This window comes from Typopeltis vanoorti, chromosome 13 (genome assembly GCF_054136105.1).
Source record: "Typopeltis vanoorti isolate ZY-2024b chromosome 13, IOZ_Tvanoo_1.0, whole genome shotgun sequence".
In the NCBI taxonomy this organism is placed as follows: Eukaryota; Metazoa; Arthropoda; class Arachnida; order Uropygi; family Thelyphonidae; genus Typopeltis; species Typopeltis vanoorti.
In genome coordinates, this window is record NC_143561.1 from 92,719,369 (window position 1) to 92,743,046 (window position 23,678).

The window sequence follows — 23,678 nt, forward strand, 5'->3', positions numbered from 1 at the left end:
CTTGCATTCGTCTGTCACTAAGAAATGACTTTATAATTTGGACTAGATCTAATGGAATGCCAGCTAAAATCAACTTGTATAGTAGTCCAATGTGCCATAATTTGTCGAACGCCTTTTCTAAGTCAAGAAAAACTGCTCCGGTGTATTGGTGCCAATTGTAACTTGTGGTAATGAATTCGATTAGTCTATGAATTTGTTGGGTCGTACTGTGAAACTGTCGAAAACCAAACTGTTCTGAACGAAGGATGTTTAATATTTTTACTGAAAGCTGAATTCTGGAAAGGATAGCTTTTTCTGCTATTTTGCCCAAATTAGAAATCAGACTTATGGGACGATAACTTTGAGGCTGCTGAGGATCCTTGCCAGGCTTGTATATACGAACTACGTCTGCCAACTTACATGCAGAGGGAAAGTACTTAAACCTGAACATAGTATTTATTATTGTTGTAAGATATACGATGGCCTTTCGGGGTAGCAGTTTAATAACTTTGTTGGATATGTCGTCAGGTCCTGGAGCTTTATTATTCATTAAGTTCTTTATAATGTCATAAATTTCAGCTGGGGAAGTAGGTGTGAGTTGGCTGGTACAGGTATCAGGCCGTTTTAACACGTGTCTGACGTGGCGGTGGACTTTGTAAATATGATCGAAATTTAGATTATTGTATGAAGGGCTACACTGATTTTCTAAATTTTTAGCTATAGTTTCGGCTTTTTCTGCATCTGTGTGAACAATGTTCAGGTCAGGTTTGAGAGGAGGAAGAGATTTGTTTATTTGTTTTTGTTTTTGATGTTTCTCAGGAACTTCCAGATGGTTTGATCACCAGGTGATATGGAGGTTAATTTGTCTTCCCATAGTTTGTGTCTGTGGACTTTAAGTGCATCTCTCACTGCACTGTTCATTTTGTTGAGATATGTTTTGTCTTGGGGTGTTCTGGTATCGTTTTCTTGCTTTATTTTTTTCCCTGATTAAGTTCATTATGTCATCTGGTAGTCGTTTAGGCTTGAAAGCAATTGAATTTGAGGTGACAGATGCTATGGCTGTGTTGATTTGATCAGTAAGTTTATTGACTGCAGAATCAATTTAGTTTGGAAGCATTCTGAATAGTTTTTCCCATTGGATGAAGGTGTGAGGCGAAGGGGAGAGTCCCCTCTGATAACCCAGTTGGAGCAGAATAGGATTGTGGTCTGATGATAATTCATTCAATGATTCCAGGGTGTACTGCAGATTGACATTCTGAAGGACAGCTATATCCAAGACATCGGATGAGCCAGTGGGACTGTGGTGAGTTGGCACTGAGGGGCCAGCCACAGCTGCTCAATTTGAGCTTGTGTAGTTAAAGAGGATGCGGCCATTCCTATATATAGACCTACTGCTCCAGGCGTGATGTTTTGCGTTTAAATCTCCGGTGATAATAACCGGTAGTTTAACGCCGAGGATAGCATCTGTGGTCAGCAATGTTTTTGATGGTGGGTTATAAGCAGCATAGATTTTTGTTTCCGACAGAGTTTGTGATGACATTGATACCTGTGACTTCGAGATTAATGGTTGTAGGAATGGCTACAGCATGATGGTTGATGTGATTTTTGATGAGGATGGCTGTACCACCACCTCTGTAATCCAGCCTATCATTCCTGTAAAGTTGATATCCTTTGAATTTAGGATTGTCAGCAGGTCTCAGGTGAGTTTCATTAATTAATAATATATCCGGATTATATCTGTCATTGAATTCCTGTACGTCTAGTATTTTATTTTTAAGACCGTTGGCATTCCATGTAATAATCATTAGAGAATATGGGGTAAAGTTTTTCCTATGCATTGGAGAGTGCAGATAAAATGGACTGTGTTTGCTGCAAGAAGCTTTTTGTAGTGCTTAGTGATGAATTTGCGTTACTGAAATCCTGTAACATATTTACAAGAGAAGAGGTGATGATGGCTGTTATATTTGAATGTGGATTTGGCATATTCTGGTCATGGACTGCTTTTTGGGGGTGGGCCACGTCAGCATATGCTCTTGTTTGGTGTTGAAAATTTATTTTCGTGGGGGGGGGGGCTCAGTTGATGGTGGGTGAACACTTGTCATCTTGTTCAAACTAATAGGAGCCTGATGAACTTGAGCTTCTGGGGCTCTCGTTTCTGATAGTGAGGTAGATTGACTGATTAACTCAGTTTGCCTGTTTTTTGGCTGGCAAATGCACCTTCTGTAATTTGCAGGGTGGGGACCACCACAATTAGCGCACTTAGCAGCAGCTGTTTTTGGCTTGGAGCAGGTATGTGTGGGGTGCTAAGAATGAAGTAATGCAGAGCTCATTATGTATTTTACCAAACCAAGTTGTCACAAGGTGTTTTAACCTTATAAATAAAATCTCAGGATGAGAGATAGATTTAGAAAGTTTTAACTTGGGTATATATTATGTATTCAAGATACCAAGTAATTTTATATGAACTTGGTTTTTAATCCTATTTCCAAAGAAAGCAAACAGACAAGAAAGTTAAGTTTGCGCCTGCAAGTATTGCAGGTAACTGATCTTTAAGGTATTGCCAGTCAAGGCAACTCGTGGTAAAGGTTGATAAAGCTCTGATCACTATTCTTAGTATTTTTCCTCTAGCTTTCTACATCTATCTCTCCCTCCTGAGATTTTATTTATAAGGTTAAAATACCTTGTGGCAACTTGTTTTGGTAAAATACATAATGAGCTCTGCATTACTTCACTCTTAGCATTTTCAGGTCTGGCTCCCACTGACGAGACTTCAACAAAGGTCGAAACCGGTATGGGCAGCGACCATTGCCTTTAATGTTTAGCATCATACATCTCCGCAAGGGGATGTGCTTTACATTAGAGGAAAAATACTAAGATTAGTGATCAGAGCTTTAACCACCTTTACCACGAGTTGCCTCAACTGGCACTACTACTACCTTAGGGATCAGTTGCCTTAGACTTGCAGTACTTGCAGGCGCAAACTTGACTTTCTTGTCTGTTTGCTTTCTTGGGAAATAGGATTAAAAACCAAGTTCATATAAAATTAATTGGTATGCTGAGTACACACACACACACACATATATATATATATATATATATATATATATATATATATATATATATATATATATATATATATATATATATATATGTGTGTGTGTGTGTGTGTGTGTGTAGGAAGTTTTTTACCTATATATTTTTTATAAATATATATATAAGTTTTATATATATATGTGTGTGTGTGTGTGTGTGTGTGTGTGTGTGTGTGTGTGTGTGTGTGTGTGTGTGTGTGTAGGAAGTTTTTTACCTTGGGTATATGCTATGTTAAAGATACCAAGTAATTTTATAAGCTAGGTTTTAATCCTTTTTTCCAAGTAAGAAAACAGAACAAGTAAGTCAAGTTTGCGCTTGCCCGTAGTGCAAGTCTGAGGCAACTCGTGGTAAATGTAAAAAAATATATATTCAACAGAGATTCTGTCAAAGCAATAACATCTCCTTATGCTATAATGAAAGTGAAACATTTTGATCATGACATGAGCTCTTTCAACTTAGTGAGTTCGGTTTCTCATTGTTTTCGTATTTCTCAGAGATTATGTTAAATGCACCGAGAGAGCAGGGTCTATGAGGCCGATGTACATAATATCACACTTAGTGCTACCCGCTGTAGTGCATAGCACTCATGTCCGATAATTCTCAACAGCAGCCATTACTTCGTCATTTTTAACATTCATTTAGTTATTCATTGTACTTCGTGTAGAATAATACATATAAGTGCTCAGCCGATGAGTATATTGTTTGGCAAATGAAGACAACTGCTTCTGTACATACCAACATCACTTCATTCACTGCATCTCAAACGAGGGATCAGATATCCTTCGAAAGATTGTGAGTCTTCAAATATTCTAGGACAGTGGTCTCCAAACTTTTCGCCGTGAAGGCCACATTGGGTACTTCAAAACTGTTCAGCGGGCCGTAGTAAAAAAAAAAAAAAAACTCTAGAACTAGATATATGAGTTTTATTAAAAGCAGATAAAAACTGATTACAGAGTATGTGAAATTAAATTATCGTATATTAATGACAACGAACACTATCAGCAAATTCTGATATTTTTATCACAAATTATAATAAAACCGTTAATGTGAATGATGTACCTGTGTTTGTGTTTTTAAAATCTTATTAAACTCAAGTTCAAATTTTGAAGTGCTAATTACAAGTAGCGACTTCAAATGCTCATCAGATAAATTTGCCCTGTATTTTGGCTTGATATATTTCATTCGGGAAAAGTTTGTTTGCAAAGATACGTTGTCCTAAAAATATAGATAAATTTACAAGCAAATTTCTTCAAATTCGCTTGTAAAATTTTGTAAAATTAAAATGTTTTCTTCTTCGTTAGTCCATTTTAATTGACCTTTTATGGTCAGAAAGACCGTAACTTGGATTACGGTTACTTTTTGCTATTCCGGAATATATTTTGAACAAAATTTTATTTAATGCATTTGAAATCCATCAACACCCCTTATTTTTTATTTATTTATTTTTATTTTTTTTTTTGTGGATTCTTATTGAAAAATTAGTCCAATTGGCGGGCCGGATAAAATCATATCGTGGGCCGCATCTGACCCGCGGGCCGTAGTTTGGAGACCCCTGTTCTAGGAAGACTTACAGTTCGTTCTCTTATTTAAATACACTATAATTAGTGACTCAAAAATCGCTCATTAAAAGTTCCTTATTGTTCTACTCTATTTGTATTTTCACCTGTCTAATATGATGTAATGTAATATAAATGACCTTGTTTAGCATTGTTTCGGTTAGCGTTTCACGTTCTAGGAATACCTAGAGCGCTAACTGGGGTATTACTGTATTGTCCGTTGTGTTCTGTGGCCGAACTGTATTGTGTGTTATTGCCTGTTTTGCGGAATGAAAAAAACAAACAAAAAAAAACAGGTTTTTCGGGATAAAATCTTGCCATCGCTTATGAGACCGGAAAATTCACATTCAGCTGAAAAGCCCTTATAATGGTTCTTGGCATATTAGATGGAATTCGAACCCAAGTCTTTCCAGTTGAGAGTGAAATGTCGCGAATTCATTACGGAGGGTCTGATTGCTGTGTGAAGCAGTGACGAATACAATTTTGAACTATCAAGTCAATTTTAAAATGGAATTCTTCGACAAAACAGTTCGAATGTAGTCTGGCAGAGGTTTAAAATCTATTAAAGTCTGTGAAGAAATTTCATTAAAGTAATACCCATGGTTAAGAACCTCCATAAGACCTGGATCTGAATCCAGTAGGACTAAAAGAACCTTTATCAGATCATTTTCGTTTGAAAGTACAGTACAGAAAAAAAAAATACTGAATAACTACAACGATATATGTTATAGAGTAAAAGGGTTTATTAACAAAGAAATATATGTTTACACATGATGATATGTAAATCCACAACAACCAGTGGAATCTTGGTCGGATAAAGCATTAACGACGGTAGATTCCGTGTCGAAATGGGCACCTTGTCTTTCAAGACAGTTTTCGTAGCGCATGCGAAGGTTCCCTATCATCTTGAAGAACAAGAGTTAGGACATCTACTGGATATATCGTGTAATTTTAGTTCATCAAAGTTTGAAAGCAGGTGATGGTGGAATACCCATTCCTTCAACATACTCCAAAGGCATCAATGTGAGATCAGAAGAACGTGAAGGGTACGGGAATTCTGTGAACCTCGAAATGAGCCTCCCGGGGAAGTGTTCTAATAAATAGTCTAAGTGATGTGTGACAGGTTGCTCCGTCCTGTGCACGAAATGGAATGTGTTTTTGCACGGCACATCCTTGTGAAAATTCTAGGTGAACGGAACCAACACATTGTCAATGTGTTGGGTTTATGTAGCGTTCGCTATTCAAAATCACGGTTACACCACCCTCTTCAATGAAGTAGGGGCCCAATTATGTCATGGCCGAAAACCGGATGCCATGCGGTGATCTCGCTGTGAAGAGGTTTCTCTTGAACAAATTGAGGTCTCGAGAAACCAAGAAACCTATAAGTTCATCTGTTTACGTGACCTCTTAGATGGAAATGCGCGTCGTCCGAGAACCAGACAGCATAGAGGAAGGACGAATCTTCACAGACATTGGCTAGCACGCGTGCACAATATTCAGGCCGTGCAGCATAATTCTTTACTGTTAATCATTGACCCACCTGAGTGGCGTACGAAAAGCACCCAGCTCCTTAAGTATTCTATGTAATGGCCGCCTCGCTGTCCCAAGTTTTACCGCTGTTCAGCGTTGACTGCGTTTCAGAGACTGTAACACTTGTTCCAACACAAGCCCGAATTCTCATTTGTGTTAACAGTTCCTGGTCGCCCCGAATGCCCTGTACATTGCGGTAGAACACTCCCCGTACGTCGCAACCTCGATTAAGGCAATGATAACACAATTGTTTGGGACACGCTAACGGAAACGACGAACAACTGCTCACAAACATATCGTAAGTTTGGACCATTTGCTCTGCCAACTCCGTATGAACGAAAATAATTCTCAACAACAAACGTCTTTTCTTCCAACGTCAATACCATTGCTACAGCTAGTGCGCTGCTATTAATGTGCATGCAGTCGAACTGCATATCTCATAGCGCTTACACTGAAGTGGGGGTTACGGAAAGTCAGTATTTTTTTTTTTTTAATAGCGCCATACCGTTACTTGAACCTGTTTCATACGGAAACGAAGGATTTTGGAAACTCGGGTTTTTTATCCTGCAGTCAAGCAAACCAGTCACGAGAACACGCAATTTACATATAAAAATATATATCTTGGCATAACTACTATATTATAGTTATAGTTACGAAATTATAACTATTATAGTTACGAAAACCAATCTGAGCAGGTCCTTGGCCTTAAAGGCCTCGTAGTGCTATCACGGATTATTACTATTATTATTATCCATTGGTAAACCCATTTTTGAGATTTGGGTTTATGTACCGAACACTGTTTTGTTCTATAGAGTTATAGGGAAAAAAATAAACAAACATACATCCCACATTGTGCATAGCTCATACCAGTAAACATTCTTGTAAAGAAGAATGGAAAAAACAACGAATGAGTGTTTTTTTTTAAACTTCTTATAGTGACAGAGAACAGATTCTATCAAAAGCCCATAACGGCAAGGGCAACGGTAAATTGTTTCACTGTGCATACAGTAGACTCTCGACTATCCGGACTCCGTACTATCCGGAGCCTGGATTTTTTCACGGAGAATTATAATAATACAGTAATTCTCCATGATAAAATGAGGAATATGTACTGTAATTTACTTTGGCAAGGCGTTGCAAGCGGGCGTCTGCTACAATCCTCCTACGTGCCGTGTGCATAACACAAGTTGAGACATGCAAAGTGCGGATTTCCCCGCTTCGTCAGTTGTGTATCGAATGTCCACAAGTGCGGAATACGTTTGCCACTGTTCCTGGTTACGTTAGTAAAGAGATTCGAAACATATCACTTGTAAAGTCTTGGAAAATTCTTTTGGACCATGAAGGTGGACATTTCAACCTTGAACCCGTGTGTGAAACCGAAGTGGAAGATGAAAACGATAAACTTGTTTCGTTGCTCAGAAATGTACCGAGCTGTGACGATGTCAATGCAGAGGACATTACAGAATGGATGTCAAACGACGAAGTTGATGAAATAGCTGACAACGATATTGTGGAAATGGTGACACAGGGGAAAGAAGAAGAGGAGGAGGAGGAGGCATCCTTAGATGACAGGAAAAATCTCATCCCACATTCGGAGGGGTTCAAGACGATTGAGGCAGCGCTGCAGTACATTAGTGAGCAGGAAGAAGCGACGCCAGCTGATATCATCTGCTTGCGTAAGTGGAGGGACAATGCGTCGCAGAAGAGGGCTAAAAGGGTGAAGCAGTTATCTATGAAGGACTTTTTCAAAGACTAAAAACTGTAAGTTTTGACTCTCATCTTAGGCCTACCTTTTCACACAAATGTGAAAAGGTAGGCCTAGAACTCCGGCCTATCCGACTTTTGTGTTATCCGGCCTGCCCTTCCGCCACATTAGGCCGGATAATCGAGAGTCTACTGTATTTTATAATCAGAAATTAAAAACGTTAAAAAAGAGACACGATAAGAGAGATATCCTGAGTCTGACTAGCCATGCATATTCTGAACAGTTGCCAAATAGAACAATAGCGGGAGTTTACCATTGGAAAACATGTTGCAAAACACTGTTCTGTACAATGAATCCACTAATAATAGGCATTAAGAACTCTGTCTGTGTGTGTGTGTGTGTGTGTGTGTGTGTGTGTGTGTGTGTGTGTGTGTGTGTGTGTGTGTGTGTGTGTGTGTGTGTGTGTGTGTGTGTGTGTGTGTGTGTGTGTGTGTGTGTGTGTGTGTGTGTGTGTGTGTGTGTGTGTGTGTGTGTGTGTGTGTGTGTGTGTGTGTGTGTGTGTGTGTGATCAAATGTATTTGTTTAGTTGGGATTCAACATCAGCAGTATGTGCGTGATTTACACGCTACCTTCAGCTATTTTTTAAAGGTTTATTTTTTACGTATTTTTGAAAGCATGCTTAATAGCACTTTTCATGTTTCTTCCCGTCAAGAAGTTGGATACTATGGATTTAGCGATTTTACCATCCTTCGGCATTCTTATACAAGTTTTAAAATTCATTTTGGTCCAACACTCACTGTTCATTAAAACCACGTCCCCCTTCTTTTTCCTCCACGATCATATATTACATTGCATTAGCGAATAGACCGCCATAGAAGTTATACATATTTTTCCAATTAATTTTCGTTTAACACATGCTATCCAATCGACATGCTTGTAAAAGTGTATCACTATATTTTTTACTTTCATTTATTTATTTTATTCGCTTGGAAGAATGTAAATTATACTTGACAAGAAATTGTACTATTGTTTTCATCCGTATTTTACCTAAGAGTTAACAAAGAAAACGTTTGCACTGAAATATATTGACTGAACTGCTCCTATATAAGAGTATACGACTTCACATCAAGTTGTCCTTGTATTCCCTAATGAAGAGCCTACTTGTCAGGGTGCATGATGTTAATGCTATACTTTATAGAATGGGTGTTACTATCCGGATTGTTGTCTGCCTTTCTCATAGGTTGAGAACTAAACTTTTGGAGATACTGAAGTGTTTTACAATCAAAAATCTGAAATGTAAAAAGGAGCAGCGACTACCCAACCATGCATGTTCTGAACAGTTGCCAAAAAGAACAATAGTGGGTGTTTACCATTGAAAAAAATGGACATCTTGCAAAACATTGTCTTTGCAATGCATCCACTAATAACAGCCATTAACTACTCTATGTGTTCGTTCCGTTATTGATCAAATGCATTTTTTTCCTTGTCAAATATAATTTACTTGCTTTCTAGCCAAAAACTTTTTACAACTTTTTCCCTAATTCACTATTCTCAGTTTTATCACTCGTATACTATTTGTATATGGATATGTATATGAATGAGTCCTCGGACTCCCTGGAGGTGTCACGTAATAGTAATAATAATAATAAATGACTTCTGTCCGTCTTGATGAGACCAATCACTAATGATTAAAACGAGTATGTGTAGTAACTTTTTTTCCATTATGGAAAAATATACAACTTGATGTGAAGTTAGTTACTTCTACATACAAGTAGCGTAGTCATGAAAATTTCATGTCTAAAATTTTGCTTGCTCACGTTTAGGTAAAATAATGACGGAAACAAGAATATAATTTCTTAACAATACGATTTAGTCTTTTACTTATATTTAACAGATACTGACGATGACTGAACAACTAAACTTCCAATTTTGTGTGCATGTTTCCCCCCCCCCCTTTTCTTACTTCACTTTTATTTATTCTATATAGTGCCTCCCTACAGTGCTAGAACACTTCCGAGTAGAAACAATTAAAATAATAAGAATAGTTAACACGAGTCATGTTGGACAGTAAAAAATGGCACGAGAAGAAAATGAAATAAAAGCGGGAAAACAAATCATGTTTCATTAGTACAGAATATCGGAGTAAGAAAACACTAAAATTTAATACATACGTTGGTTATTATCATTATTACACTGACATCTCCACGATACTTCTTTACACACTCAAGATCATCTCTGATAACTTATTCGTCACTCTTCAAGCAAAAACTTCGCACTTGCTAACCACACTGTTACACAACTTCCAGAGATGATCCCTTGTGCTCTCCCATCTAGTCATGCACCGAAAAATTTCTTCAGCATGTACTCTATAAAATCCCCTTTAGTGTCATATATATTTCTATTATATCTCCTCTTTACCATATATTTACCACTTGCCAGCATTGTTGGCCGAGTGGTTAGCGTATCCGCTCTCCAGCCAAAAGGCTGCGGGTTCGAATCCCGCCGTGGATATGGATGTTTGTGATTGCCCGTAAAAATACTAGTGATGGTGGTGGTCAGTAGATGGCGTTGGTGTAGATGATGGAAGTTGGTGGATTTCTGGTAGAGATAGGGAGTTGTGAAGTGGGTGCCCTCCCTCGATGAGCCTTTGGACTCCTTGGAGGTGTCACATAATAATAATATATCAATTAAATCTTGTAATGCATTGCCCTTTGGTCTCTCCTGATAGGAGAGCACTCCACAGACTAATGATCCATTCTGGTCTCGTTTCTGGATCATCCTAGACCACATCCCTAAGGAACCCAAGCGATCAAATCTGCGCGCTCCGGATGTTGTTGAATTAAAACCTTAATAAAGAGGAATTAATAATACCTATCTTATCTCTACTTGTCATTGGTTATAAATTCTCTGTTCATTATCATCTCCAAATGCCTGGTCCAGTCAATTTCACGCGGTCCAGTTTTATGCAATACAAGTTTGTAGGTTTCTCTTTCTTTTTTTTCCCTTCCTCCCAAAGTGTACAACTTTACACACGGCCTCCGTAGCTTAGTTAATATTGACGAAATCTTGAAAGATCTTGGATCAAATCTCTTCCAGGATGCGAAGAACCTTTTATGGATCTGAAAGGGAGTTAACAGGTATTATGTAGACGTAGTAAGATTTTTTCCGTCCGGAAATTCTGGTTTTTCATCCCACACAAAAAGCAGATCAGCTTGAAGAACCCACGCAATTTACAGCCATAACATTACACTTTGACACACCGAACTGGCAACCAATATCGTTTGCTCAAACTATCAGTTTACCTTTATTAACTATTGTGCTATCCAGTTTAGTATCATCAGCAAACAGCTGAATATTCCTCCTGAAAACAATCCTAATAGCATTCATAAATAACAACTAAAGTACAGAGCCTGTGGCACACGTTAGTCACCTACCTTCTTATATGGCCTTGAGAGGTCTAATAGTACCATGGTGTAGCATTTCTTGAAGAAGCTTGAAGAACCCACGCAATTTACAGCCATAACATTACACTTTGACACACCGAACTGGCAACCAATATCGTTTGCTCAAACTATCAGTTTACCTTTATTAACTATTGTGCTATCCAGTTTAGTATCATCAGCAAACAGCTGAATATTCCTCCTGAAAGCAATCCTAATAGCATTCATAAATAACAACTAAAGTACAGAGCCTGTGGCACACGTTAGTCACCTACCTTCTTATATGGCCTTGAGAGGTCTAATAGTACCATGGTGTAGCATTTCCCTTATCCAGCTAAACTGTCACTTTATTATACTTAGTGAATAAATTACGAGGAAAAGAAAGCCCCTTCACAAAGCCACGCTATCATCCAGAGTTTCAGATTCCTCTTCACCTATATTAAACCGTTTAACCAAACAGCTATAAATAAATAAATTAAAAAAAAAAAATATATATATATATATGTAGAAAGTATTTTACCTTGGGTATAATAAATGATAAAGATACCAAGCTATTTTAAACCTGGTTTTACTCCATTTCCCAAGTAAGCAAACAGACAAGTAAGTCAAGTTTGCGCCTGCAAGTATTGCAGGTCTAGGCGATACCACACGTAGTGCAATACCAAAGCAACTCATGGTAAAAGATGGATAAGCTCTGATCACTATTATTTACCTTTAATGCAAAGCACATCTCCTGGAGGAGATGTATGATGCTATGTATTAAAGGCAAGAGGCCACTACCCAGACCGGTTTCGACCTTTATTGAGGTCTCATCAGTGGGAGCCAGGCTAGAAATACCAAGATTTTAGTAATACAGAGCTTATAAGTATTTTACCAGAACAAGTTACCATAAGGTGTTTTAACCTTTTTAAATAAAAATCTCAGGAGGAGATATAAATGTAGAAAGTATATAATAAATATTAAAGATACCAAGCTATTTTAAACCTGGTTTTACTCCATTTCCCAAGTAAGCAAACAGACAAACAAGTCAAGTTTGCGCCTGCAAGTGTTGCAAGTCTAGATGACCCTGCACGTAGTGCAAGACCAAGGCAACTCATGGTAAAAGTAGAATAAGCTCTGATCACTAATCTTAATATTTACGCATAATGTAAAGCACATCTCCTGGAGGAGATGTATGATGTTTTGTATTAAAGGCAAGGGGCCACTACCCAGACCGGTTTCGACCTTTATTGAGGTCTCATCAGTGGGAGCCAGGCTGGAAATACCAAGATTTAAGTAATACAGAACTTATAAGTATTTTACCAGAACTAGCACCCATGCTTTAAATTAGTGGAACCTTAACAAAAAATAAAAGATGATTAAACCAACTCTGCAGCGATCATGCTTGTAATTAGTTCAATGTTACAACTTTGCATTGCTAGTGTTACTCCTATTAATCATGTCTCTGACTGCAAGGCTGTAGAGCTAATTGGCATGTTCTTTGTAGGAAGTTTTGCCATGGCTTGGAAAGAAATCAACAGACAAACAAAATACACAGGCATACAACAATCAATGGGAATTTTGTTCATCCCATGGACTGTGGAGGCAAGCCAAGTGTGGTTCATGTCCACAAACCATGTAGTTCTAGCAGCAGCCTTATGACACCAAGTGCATTGCCTTGCTGAATTAGACAGTGGTCAGTTCCATAGAAACTCCACAAAGTAGGAAGCATTGCAATATCCAGAATGTTCAGATACCACTTAGAGTTCAGTGTTCCTGATACCACAAACAGGTCTGAGGCTAAACCCTGAGAAACAGGCCCATACCATCACATTGCCACCTCCATATTTCATATTTGGAGTTACACGCTCTAGGAAGAGATGTTCACTGGGAATCCGCCACCTGTCCATCAGCTCGGTAGAAGTATGTAGCATGTTTTGTTGCACCATAACACAGCTTTCCAAGCTTCTACGTCCTACTGTGCACGCTCTTTACGTCACTGAAGAACAATGCTTCATGTTGGTTCAGGTAATGTGGGGCCTGTATGTTGTAGTCCTACCATGGAAACCCATGTTGTCCGCCTCAGTTCTGAATATTTTGTGCAGATTCACATTCCGGTCGATTCCCAGAACTCTGCATTCGATGTGTCAGCTTATGAATGGCGGTTTTTACATATCTTCTGTAGCAGACGACAGTCATGTTTCGATTTGATTTTAGTATAATATTACTGCTTGTTGACCTGGAATGGCCCAATTTGTCAATAATTTGCTGAACAGATAGGCCTGCAACATGGCATCCTATCAGAGTGTTTCTTTCAAATTCTGTCAGTTCCCTTCTCACGGACATTTCACCCAGATGCAGTTGTATTGATCTGGGAGAATCATATTCCTCCAATTTATACCAGCTACAAACATGTGACTGGTTACATGATATGATGCACTGTACCCATGGGGATGTTCGTTGACATCTTTTCAAGCAATGTATATTATACTTTATTATTACTACTATGTGCAACTCCAAGGAGTACTTAGACTCGTCGAGGGAGGCCCTAAACATCAACTCAAGAAAAACTATTAACATCCACACAGTATCTATCATACTTTGCCTTGAACTCATTCACAGTCATGGCACCCACAACAGACTCTGGCAACTTATTCCACTCATTCACCACTCTCCAAGTAAAAAACCTAGTTCTAACACCCTTGTGTTAGATTCCATGGGTGGATTCCATAGTTTCCATGGATGGCCCCAGTCCTCCCACCACCAGTCCTGTTCTCAAAAATAGCCCCTGAATTAATCTTATAGAAACTCTTCAGTAATTTGAATGTCTCAATCATATCACCCCTTTTCCGCCTATCAACTAATTTCTGTAACCCATAAATCTTCAACTTGTTCTCATAAAGTTCATTCCGTAGACCTGCTATCGTCTTGGTCATTCGCCTCTGGATCCTCTCCACCTACTCCCCATCAAGAGGAAGGAACAATAACTTGCTTGTCTCTGCTCGTCAAAGTATTCTTCAGTAACCAAGTGATTTTATGAGCTGATTTAGCCACTTTTTCAATGTGCCCCCTAAACGTCAACTCTCTATCCACGAATACTCCCAAATCCGTTGCCTCGTCAATCTCCTGGAGTTCAGTTCCACCAATGTGGTATACTGCTGCTAATTTTTTCACCCCAAAATGCATAACCTTACATTTTTCCACATTAAATTGACATCCATTCTCCTTAACCCAGTCCTCTAATCTATCCAAATCATCCTGCAAAATTTTGAAATCATGTGCATTCACTATTTCTCTAGCTAACTTTACATCATCAGCAAACAAATGAACAGTTCCTCCCAGATCTTTTCCTATATCGTTAATGAACAAATTAAATAGTAGTGGTCCAAGAACAGAACCCTGCAGCATATCTGATTATAATTCCATGTGGTATCCTGTCAAAGGCCTTAGCAAGGTCCAGCAGTATCACTGTATACCCATTACTCTTATCCAATTCAGCCATCACTGTGCTATAAAACGTAAGCAAGTTAGTGAGGCATGATCTACCCTTCACCAAACTATGCTGTCCGGGACAGCAGTGTCCCCCATACAGTATCCCATTTTCATCTATCCATTCCTGTATTTTTCTCTTGATTACTTTCTCCAAAACTTTGACGACGACTCCTGATATGCTGATCGGTCGGTAATTTGCAACAGCAGTCTTGAAACCTCCTTCTTGCAGTGGAACTATTTTCCCCCTCTGGACTAACCCAGACACCCGAGACTCAAATGAAACAAAATGGTCAAGGGCACTGACAATTTTTTAGTAGCTTCACGTAAGACCCGAGCTGTTATACCATCCAATCGCACAGATGTGTTCTCATTAAGGTTTTGTAATATACTATTCACCTCCATTTCATTCACCTCAATTCCCGTATAAGCTATTGGTTCCTTCATTCCTGCAATATCACCACCTGGATGATATACTCTTGCAAAGTGCTCGCTCAGTAATTCCACTTTATCAACTGATTCAGTTACCTCGCTACCATCGGCATTCCTTAAAATCATTCTGCTGTATACGTTTTATCTTTTACTTGCAGCATATCGAAAAAACGATATGCTGCAAGATTTTGGGATTCTCTTTAGCTTGCGTGGAAAATTTCCTTTCATAATCCTCTTTTGCTTTTCTTACCACACTCGTTACCCTTCTGGCCTGTGCTTTATACTGTTCATGGGCCTACAGGTCACCTTTCTCCTTAAATTCCCTCCACAGTTGTTTCTTTTTTTGCAGCTCAAGCTTAATGGTGTTATTCATCCATTTAATCCCTACTTGATTTACTATCCTGATTCTAGGTATACAGTCAGCCATTACCTTCTTCAAACGGTCCTTTACCGCTTCCCATGCACTATCAACCTTCAGCCTTTGCAGTTTTACATGCAATGACACTGAACCAAGCAATCTCATAAGCTTGTCATACTTATGAGTCCGGTAATTCCACATGTATCCTTTGAAAATTCCACACATTCTGCCACCTCCCAGAACCTTATGATCACTCTCGGCAATTGGTGGCAACGTGGTTATATTCATTACAGTCAAATTCTCAGATGCAATTACTAGGTCAAGCACTCTCGAACCCCTAGTATATTCCATTACATGCTGTCTCAGGTAGTTATCCCTTAATAACTGCATAAAATCCAATTCCTTTGCAACCAAATATGCACACAAAGTATCTTCATGACTAATCTGTAGATAACAAGTAGACTAGTCTTGAAGATGCTTCATACATAAATCTGTTCTGCATACACTTGGGTAAAGAATTAAAACAAGCTTAGTTTAAAACTTTCCACAGCCTTTGATCTGAAGTATTTAATAACATGGTAATACATCATTTTACTTCTTGTATATAGAAAATATATAACTTTTACATTAATTAAACCCAAGTCTCCCCACTCAAAAAAAATAATAAATAATAAATAAATAAAATAAAATAAAATCGATAACAAAAAATCCATTGTCATTTTCTAAATCTGGGCATCTCAGGAAAAATATCGTGCATTCTCAAAAGGTGTAACATGTGGACCTCCTTCAAGCCATACCAAAAATTAGTTATCTTTATCCATTCACTAAAAGATCCTGTCCATCAGTTAGATCACCCTGTGCCTATGGTATAGCGATCCCAGATACATTGGAAAAAATACGGGACACTTATGACTAAGGGCGGAAGTTTAGTATGCGCATCTATAACATATGCGAGTCTTACAAAATGATTCTTACAAAATGTCAATGCACATGCGCACTGTTTTAACGAACTTATCATTGTTGCAGTGTTGCCATCACTCGCCTTGAGAAAATAACAACACGTCTACAGTTCCCTGTAATGACGGCGAGCGATGTTTGTAATACAGGACAAAAAGCTGTCCCGAAGAGTTTTCTCGGGACAACGGGACGCATTAGTCAAGAACTGGACGATCCCGTATTTTATGGGACGTCTGGGATCCCTACTATGGTATCTTCTTGCTGCTACAGACCAACTTACTTTGGACAGACTGGAAGAACACAGAAAACTATGTTTATTATCTGCACTACAAGTATTTTGGGGTAGCACACCATGCCATGTCACAGATACAGATCAGATCCAAAGCGAACCCCCCCCCCTCTATACAGAAGTAGATTATAAATATGAGAGATTATTTCTGAACCTGTTGCTTGGAGCGCGGGGATGCTAACCACTCGGCCAAAGAGGCCATCAACTTTTCGCTGTTCATCCTGGTTCTCTGACAAAAAACAATGTGCCCTGTTTAATGGCATCTGTTTTTATTATTATTATTATTATTATTATTATAAGAATGGTGATGATTTTCATGTTATGCAAAATAAAATGTTTGAGAATACTTTTTCTATTTATTTCAAAATTAATATGCAGATATAAGGTCTATAATCTATCTCTCCCCTCCATCTGCTTCAGACGGGTTGGGTCTCCTCCTAATGAGAAGTCACGGCCAAATAATGCAGCCGGCACGCCACTCCTCTGCAGTATCCCTATTGGAGATATTCATTACTGTAGTCCGTGTGTGTTCACGGGACCCTCTTTGCCTGCTTGCTGGATGAAAAAATCCCAGCTAAACTTGGGGGAACCCTGCTGCCCGCATCCAAGACCAGCTAACTTAGCTATGGCTGAGGAAGATCCTTCAGCTTCTCACGTCACCGACGGGAATCGAACCTAGGACACTCCTTCCCCAGGCATATGGTTGCGAAGCGCACAGCCACCAGGCTAATCGCACGGACAGATATCGTGGTTGAAAATAAAACTTCTTTATTACATTCACCGGAGGTTTCCTGTGATCAACTAACATGATATTGAACTTGTTAAAAAAAAGTAAATTATACCAAGAAAATAAGGCAATAAATTTTGAATGAGGTTGAAAATTCACTCACCACTTGTCTCTAATAATGGGTGGATTTCCTGAGCCTTGATTGTTAGCTTTGCTCTTTTCTCCAAATTTTCCTAAAACCACTTCTGTATGTCTAGTAATCATTTCCTGCTCTGGTGTTTAGATCTACAACAAGGACCAACTTTTCTTCCTCTTCCTTTGTGTTAGCTGCCTTTTCTAATGCCTCACTTTTAAGAAGAACCATCTGAGGGAACATAAGCACAAATAAGTTTAATTGTCCTGTTCCCCATTCTTTTTGTACATATCACTATCACTCTGATATTCAAGATTATTCTCATATTTAGTGTTGAATACTATAGCTGTTACTCCTTATCCCTAATTTTTACTGCCAGAATATAACATTTTGTATTTGTTAGCTTTGTTGCATAGAAATTTCTTGTGTCATTATGTTATTTTGTTTTAAGCCAATAAAAATACAATTTGGTTAACTAAATCGTAAATTGCTAGCCCATCCTTTGTTCAGTAACCAGGTAGATACTAATTGGGTGCACCATAAGAAGGTAAGGATTAAACATTAGGTCAGACCTGGTTCTCTGAATGCTTTAAAAGTATACATGGAAGTCTCCTCCCAGTTATCCAGCTTTGACCCTTAAGCACTCATGATAAGAAAAATCTGTACTAAAATTGCAAACAGAAGCAAAGTTAAACAACTCTCAAATGTGAACATGAACTAGATGTTTACATCTGTTTTGTGTGCTTTACGTATGGTTCCTGCTAATCATTTGTGTAATTTTGTCCAATTTCCAACAATTTCCTTTGTTTACTGACCTTACCTTACTTTACAAATTTACTACTCTTCCTTAGAAAAACGAAGTGGTTGTGGCTATAAAACACCAAATATTTATTGAGTTTCCTTTTAAGTTTTTTAAGTAGCAGTATGCATTGTAAAATTGTGGTTGTCAAAACCTTGACTTGTCCTTCCACTCCTTAATTTTTTTCTCTCTTGTTTTGCTATAGCTAACAAATTCTAATTTGTTTTGCTATAGCTAACAAGGCTGGCAATAAGAGTGCCTAGGGCACTCATTACCAGCCTGGTTGGTCGAGTGGTTAGCATTCCTGCTCACAGCGGGATTCAAATCCACAGCTTATTTAGTGGAGAGTTTGAATCCCGCTGTGAGCATGAATGTTTGCAATTGTCTTTAAGTGGGAGATGAATATCATCACCTTGTGTGAGACCACTACCCTGCTTATAAAAGGACTGAAGTGGCTTCCACGTTTCGTCTCGAGAGTAAGGTTTCCAAAACTATGTAAAAAATAAATTTAAAAAATTGTGAAAAATATATCAAAATAGAAATAAAAATGTCCTTTGCCCATCCACAGCATAAAACTTACTAGAGGTTTGCATATAACCTCTTGTGGAAAGGAACAACATAAAAAAAAATAATAATAAATTAGCATCTGTCAGTACATTTCCTAGTTTTAATACAAAATGCTATGTAAATTTTACTTCATAAAATTTACACAATTTTACTTCCCACAGTATTACTCATAATAGCTGTATTTTGAGATGGTGGTTTTCAGCATGCAATCAGCATCAGAACTACTCTTCTCCTCTAAGATGCGGTGACTGCTTTTCGCATCCGTTGCCATGCCAATGCAGCTCTTGTTGCAATGCTGTTACTGTTTTAGGTGGATTAGGTCAGCCTGGTTGGCCGAGTGGTTAGTGTGCCCGTTTTCCAGTCAAAAGGCTGTAGGTTCGAATCCTGCCGTGGGCATAGCCGTTTGTTATTTTTGGCAGCCTGGTTGGCCGAGTGGTTAGCATATCTTCTCTCCAGCCAAAGGGCTGTGGGTTCGAATTCCGCCGTGGGCATGGATGTTTGTGATTGTCTGTGGAAATACCAGAGGTGGTGGGCAGTAGATGGCATTGGTGTAGTTCAGGTTAGTTGTAGTTGGTGGAGACAGCACCAACTACAACTACGAAAACAGGTACCCTCCCTCGATTAGTCTTTGGACTCCCTGGAGGTGTCATGTAATAATAGTAATAAAGTTAAAAAATACACTGAATGAATATTTCCAGGAACATGACATCATTTACTAGGGACTGCAGTTCACTATTGTGAAGGTTTTGAACTTTCACTGTTTGCAATGGTAAGCTTAAAACAGTAATAATTCTATGGGACTTAATCATTAATTTTTGGTGCATTATTTCATTATAATGTTTACTATAGCACACATTTATTGTATTTGGCGACATGGCCCGGACTTGCTTGACATGATCCTCAGGCACACAAGAGACAACCTAGATTTCAGGTCATTCACCATAGAATAAAGAAAACAACAATAGTCATTCTCTCTTCTGGATACCTAATTAATTTGACTTTCCAGTGGCATCCTTCCTTTTTCAAACTGAAACACACAAAAAAACTGTCCAACCTAGGAATACTGGCATCATCAAAACATTAGCTAGAAATTTTGTTTTGACTAGTCATGCAGCGATCTGCTATACTACCTTAGCCAATGCTTAAATTTTGTCTAATCAGCTGAACACTAAATCCTCCCTGTCGCCATTTAGTAAGGCAATCACCATTGGCTATATTTAGTGTATATCTCAGCGAAAAAAAAGCCAAAACCAGAATTTTGCTTTTTATAATCAAAATTCTGGCTTTGGCTTTTTTTTATAACCTCTCTTTAGGCGTCAAAATTAACATCACTCCAATTAGCCTTATTTGTTCTCTAAAAGATGTACCTCAACCCCCCCCCCGCATTTAGTTTAGGAAGTGAACGAGTTCTTGCACTTGTGAGATTGCCTACTGTGGGTAGGCCAAAAGAACAGCCAGCATCGATGTAGAAGAAAATACCACATTCACTAAATACATACTACTACCATCACTATGGACAAGCAGGCCATGCCCTGAATATCATCCACAGAATCAAATGGAAAACATGACCATACTGCAAAGAAGAAAGAACATTCTTGTCAATAGATTGCTGGTATTAATAAACTGATATTTATTGCTTAAATATAAAGAACCAACAGGCTTCATTTTGGCGATACTTTAAATACTGATATTTATTAATTCTTAACTGCCCCAGGTTTGGAATTCCTAATTCTTCTTTTTATGATTGTGTATTACACAGATATAATTATTGAACTTTTTTTTTTTTTAATATCTGGTCCACGAAAGGCCACAAGACCTATGGCACACTAGTGGCATGGGGAGCAAGAGGAATAAAAGAAAGGAGGAGTCTGTTCACCTTTTGATATTGAACAGCTGAGAGTTGTAATCTTTGGGGAAGTAAGAGTGGAAGAGACTATTCCAAAGGACAGAAGTATATTATTATTATTACTATTTCGGGCAACTCCAAGGAGTCGACAGACTCATCTAGGGAAGCCCTAACATCATGTCAAGAACAACTGCTCGACATTTACACAGTATCTATCATACCTCGCCTTGAACTCATTCACGGTCATAGCACCCACTACAGACTCTGGCAGCTTATTTCACTCATTCACCACTCTCTAAGTAAAAAAACTAGCTCTAACACCCCTGCTAACCACACTCTTGTCCAGCTTCCATGTATGGCCCCCAGTCCTCGCACCACCAGTCCTATTCTCAAAAATATCTTCCGGATTAATCTTATAGAAACCTTTCAGTAATTTGAATGTATCAATCATATCACTCCTTTTCCGCCTATCAACCAATTTCTGCAACCCACAAATCTTCAAGCTGTTCTCATAAGGTTCATTACACAGACCTGCTATCATCTTGGTCACTCGTCTCTGGATCCTCTCCACCTCCTCCCCATCAAGAAGAAACCCTGGCGCCCATATCTGGGCACAATAGTCTAGATGGGGTCTTATCAAGGCTCGATATAGAGGAACAATAATTTGTTTGTCTCTGCTTGTTAAAGTCTTTTTCAGAAGCCAAGTGATTTTATGAGCTGACTTAGCCACTTTTGCGATGTGCCCTCTAAACTTCAACTCCCTATCCACCAACACTCCCAAATTCCTGGCCTCATCAATCTCCTGGAGCACGGTTCCACCAATGCGATATACTGCTGCTAATCTTTTCACCCCAAAATGCATAACCTTACACTTTGCCACATTGAATTGACATCCATTTTCCTTAGCCCAGTCCTCCAAACTATCAAATCATCTTGCAAAATTTTGACATCTTCTGCACTTACAATTGCTCTACCCAACTTTGCATCATCAGCAAACAAGTGAACACTTCCTCTCAGATCCTTTTTCTATATCGTTAATGAACAAATTGAAAAGTAGTGGTCCAAGAACCCTGCGGCACACCACTAGTCACAAGCCGTCTTTTGGACTAAACTCCTGAATAAACCACTCTCTGGTATCTCTCCATCAACCACCCTCCTATCCATTCCCATCTGCTCCACTTCTTTACTGATTAGAGTTCTATGTGGTGTCCTGTCAAAGGCCTTGGCAATGTCCAGTAGAATCACTGTAAACCCATTACCCTTATCCAGTTCAGCCGTCACTGTGTTATAAAACGTGAGCAAGAGTAGATCAGGTATGATCTACTCTTTTGTGAAGAGTAGATCATACCTGATCTACTCTTCACAAAATACAGGATCCCAGTTTCATCTATCCAATTTTGTATTCTTCTCTTGACTAATTTCTCCAAGACCTTGACAATGATTCCTGCTTTGCTAATTCTGACAATTCTTTAGCCGCTTCACGTACGTACGCCACAAGCTGGTATACCACCCAATCTCACAGATGTATTGACATTGAAGTTTTGCAATAGACTACTCACCTCCACTTCATTCACCACAGTTCCCTTATAATCTATTGGTTCATTCATTTCTGCAATGTCACCACCTGGAAGATATATTCTTGCAAAGTGCTCGCTCAGTAATTCAACTATATCAACTAATTCGGTTACCTCCCTACCATCGACATTCTTTAAAATCATTCTGCCATATACATTTTTTCTTTTACTTGCAACATATCAAAAAAAACCTGTTTGGGATTCTCTTTAGCCTGCATGGCCAATGTTCTTTCATAATCCTTTTTTGCTTTCCTTACCACACTCATTACCCTTCTGGTCTGCGGTTGATACCGTTCATGTGCCTGCCGGTCACCGTTCTCCTTAAATTCCCTCCATAGTTGTTTCTATTTTTGCAGATAAAGCTTAATGGTGTTATTCATCCATTTAACCCCTACTTGATTTATTATTTGGACTTTATGTATACAGTCAGCCATTGCTTCATGCAAACACTTCTTAACCGCCTCCCATGCACTATCAACTTCTAGCCCTTGCAGTTGTACATGCCATGGCACTGTACCAATCAATCTCCTAAGCTTGTCATACTTACCAGCGCGATAATTCCACATGTACCCTGTCTTAATTGTAAATTCCACACCTTTAGCCACCTCCCAAATCAAGACCCTATGATCACTCTCAGCAATTGGTGGCAACGTGGTCATATTCGTTACAGCCAAATTCTCAGATGCAATTACTAGGTCAAGCACTCTGTGACCCCCTAGTATTTTCCATTACATGCTGTCGCAGATAGTTATCCCTTAATAACCGTATAAAATCCAATTCCTTCCTCCCATGGGTCCTCTTCTTTCCAATCAATGTTACCATAGTTGAAATCTCCCATAATAATTACCCTCCTTCCACTAATTTCTTCTATTTCCTTATGCATACTATTTCCACCATCTATTCTGTCACCTGGTCTATAGCAGCACCCAACTGTATATTTTGTTCTGCTAGTTTCAATCTTACACCAAATAGCCTCAAATGTGCTCTTTTCTCTATCCTGCAATTCAACTTATATTCTCCTTAGCTGCAGCTCATCAGCTATCATCAATAACACTCCTCCCCCCCATTTTATTATTACTTGTCACTCCTGAACACACCATACCATTCACATTCAATGCCACTAGCTGTGTCAGCCATGTTTCACTAATGGCAATAACCTGTAGTCTGGAAGTGCCAACCAAGGCCAAAAATTCTTCCTTCTTGTTCTTAATACTTCTGGCATTAG

The 23,678-nt window shown here is 38.7% G+C and overlaps 1 protein-coding gene across 3 annotated transcripts in view; it reads right to left on the bottom strand.

Moving 5' to 3' along the window:
- The window catches only part of LOC150100369 (sodium-coupled monocarboxylate transporter 2-like), a 173,427-nt gene extending 155,607 nt beyond the window's left edge, over positions 1-17,820 (bottom strand). The window contains exons 1-2 of one of the 3 annotated variants that reach the window (XM_090402435.1): positions 17,698-17,820; positions 11,579-11,737 (exon numbers count right to left, since the gene is read on the bottom strand). In XM_090402435.1, the coding sequence (XP_090258561.1) occupies positions 11,579-11,614 (36 nt within the window). In that variant the 5' untranslated portion in view covers positions 11,615-11,737; positions 17,698-17,820. Of the gene's footprint in view, positions 1-11,297; positions 11,883-17,697 lie in introns of those variants that run through there. The other 2 variants (XM_090402436.1, XM_090402433.1) reach the window with 2 other exon arrangements.
- Between the last annotated feature and the right edge of the window lie 5,858 nt (positions 17,821-23,678).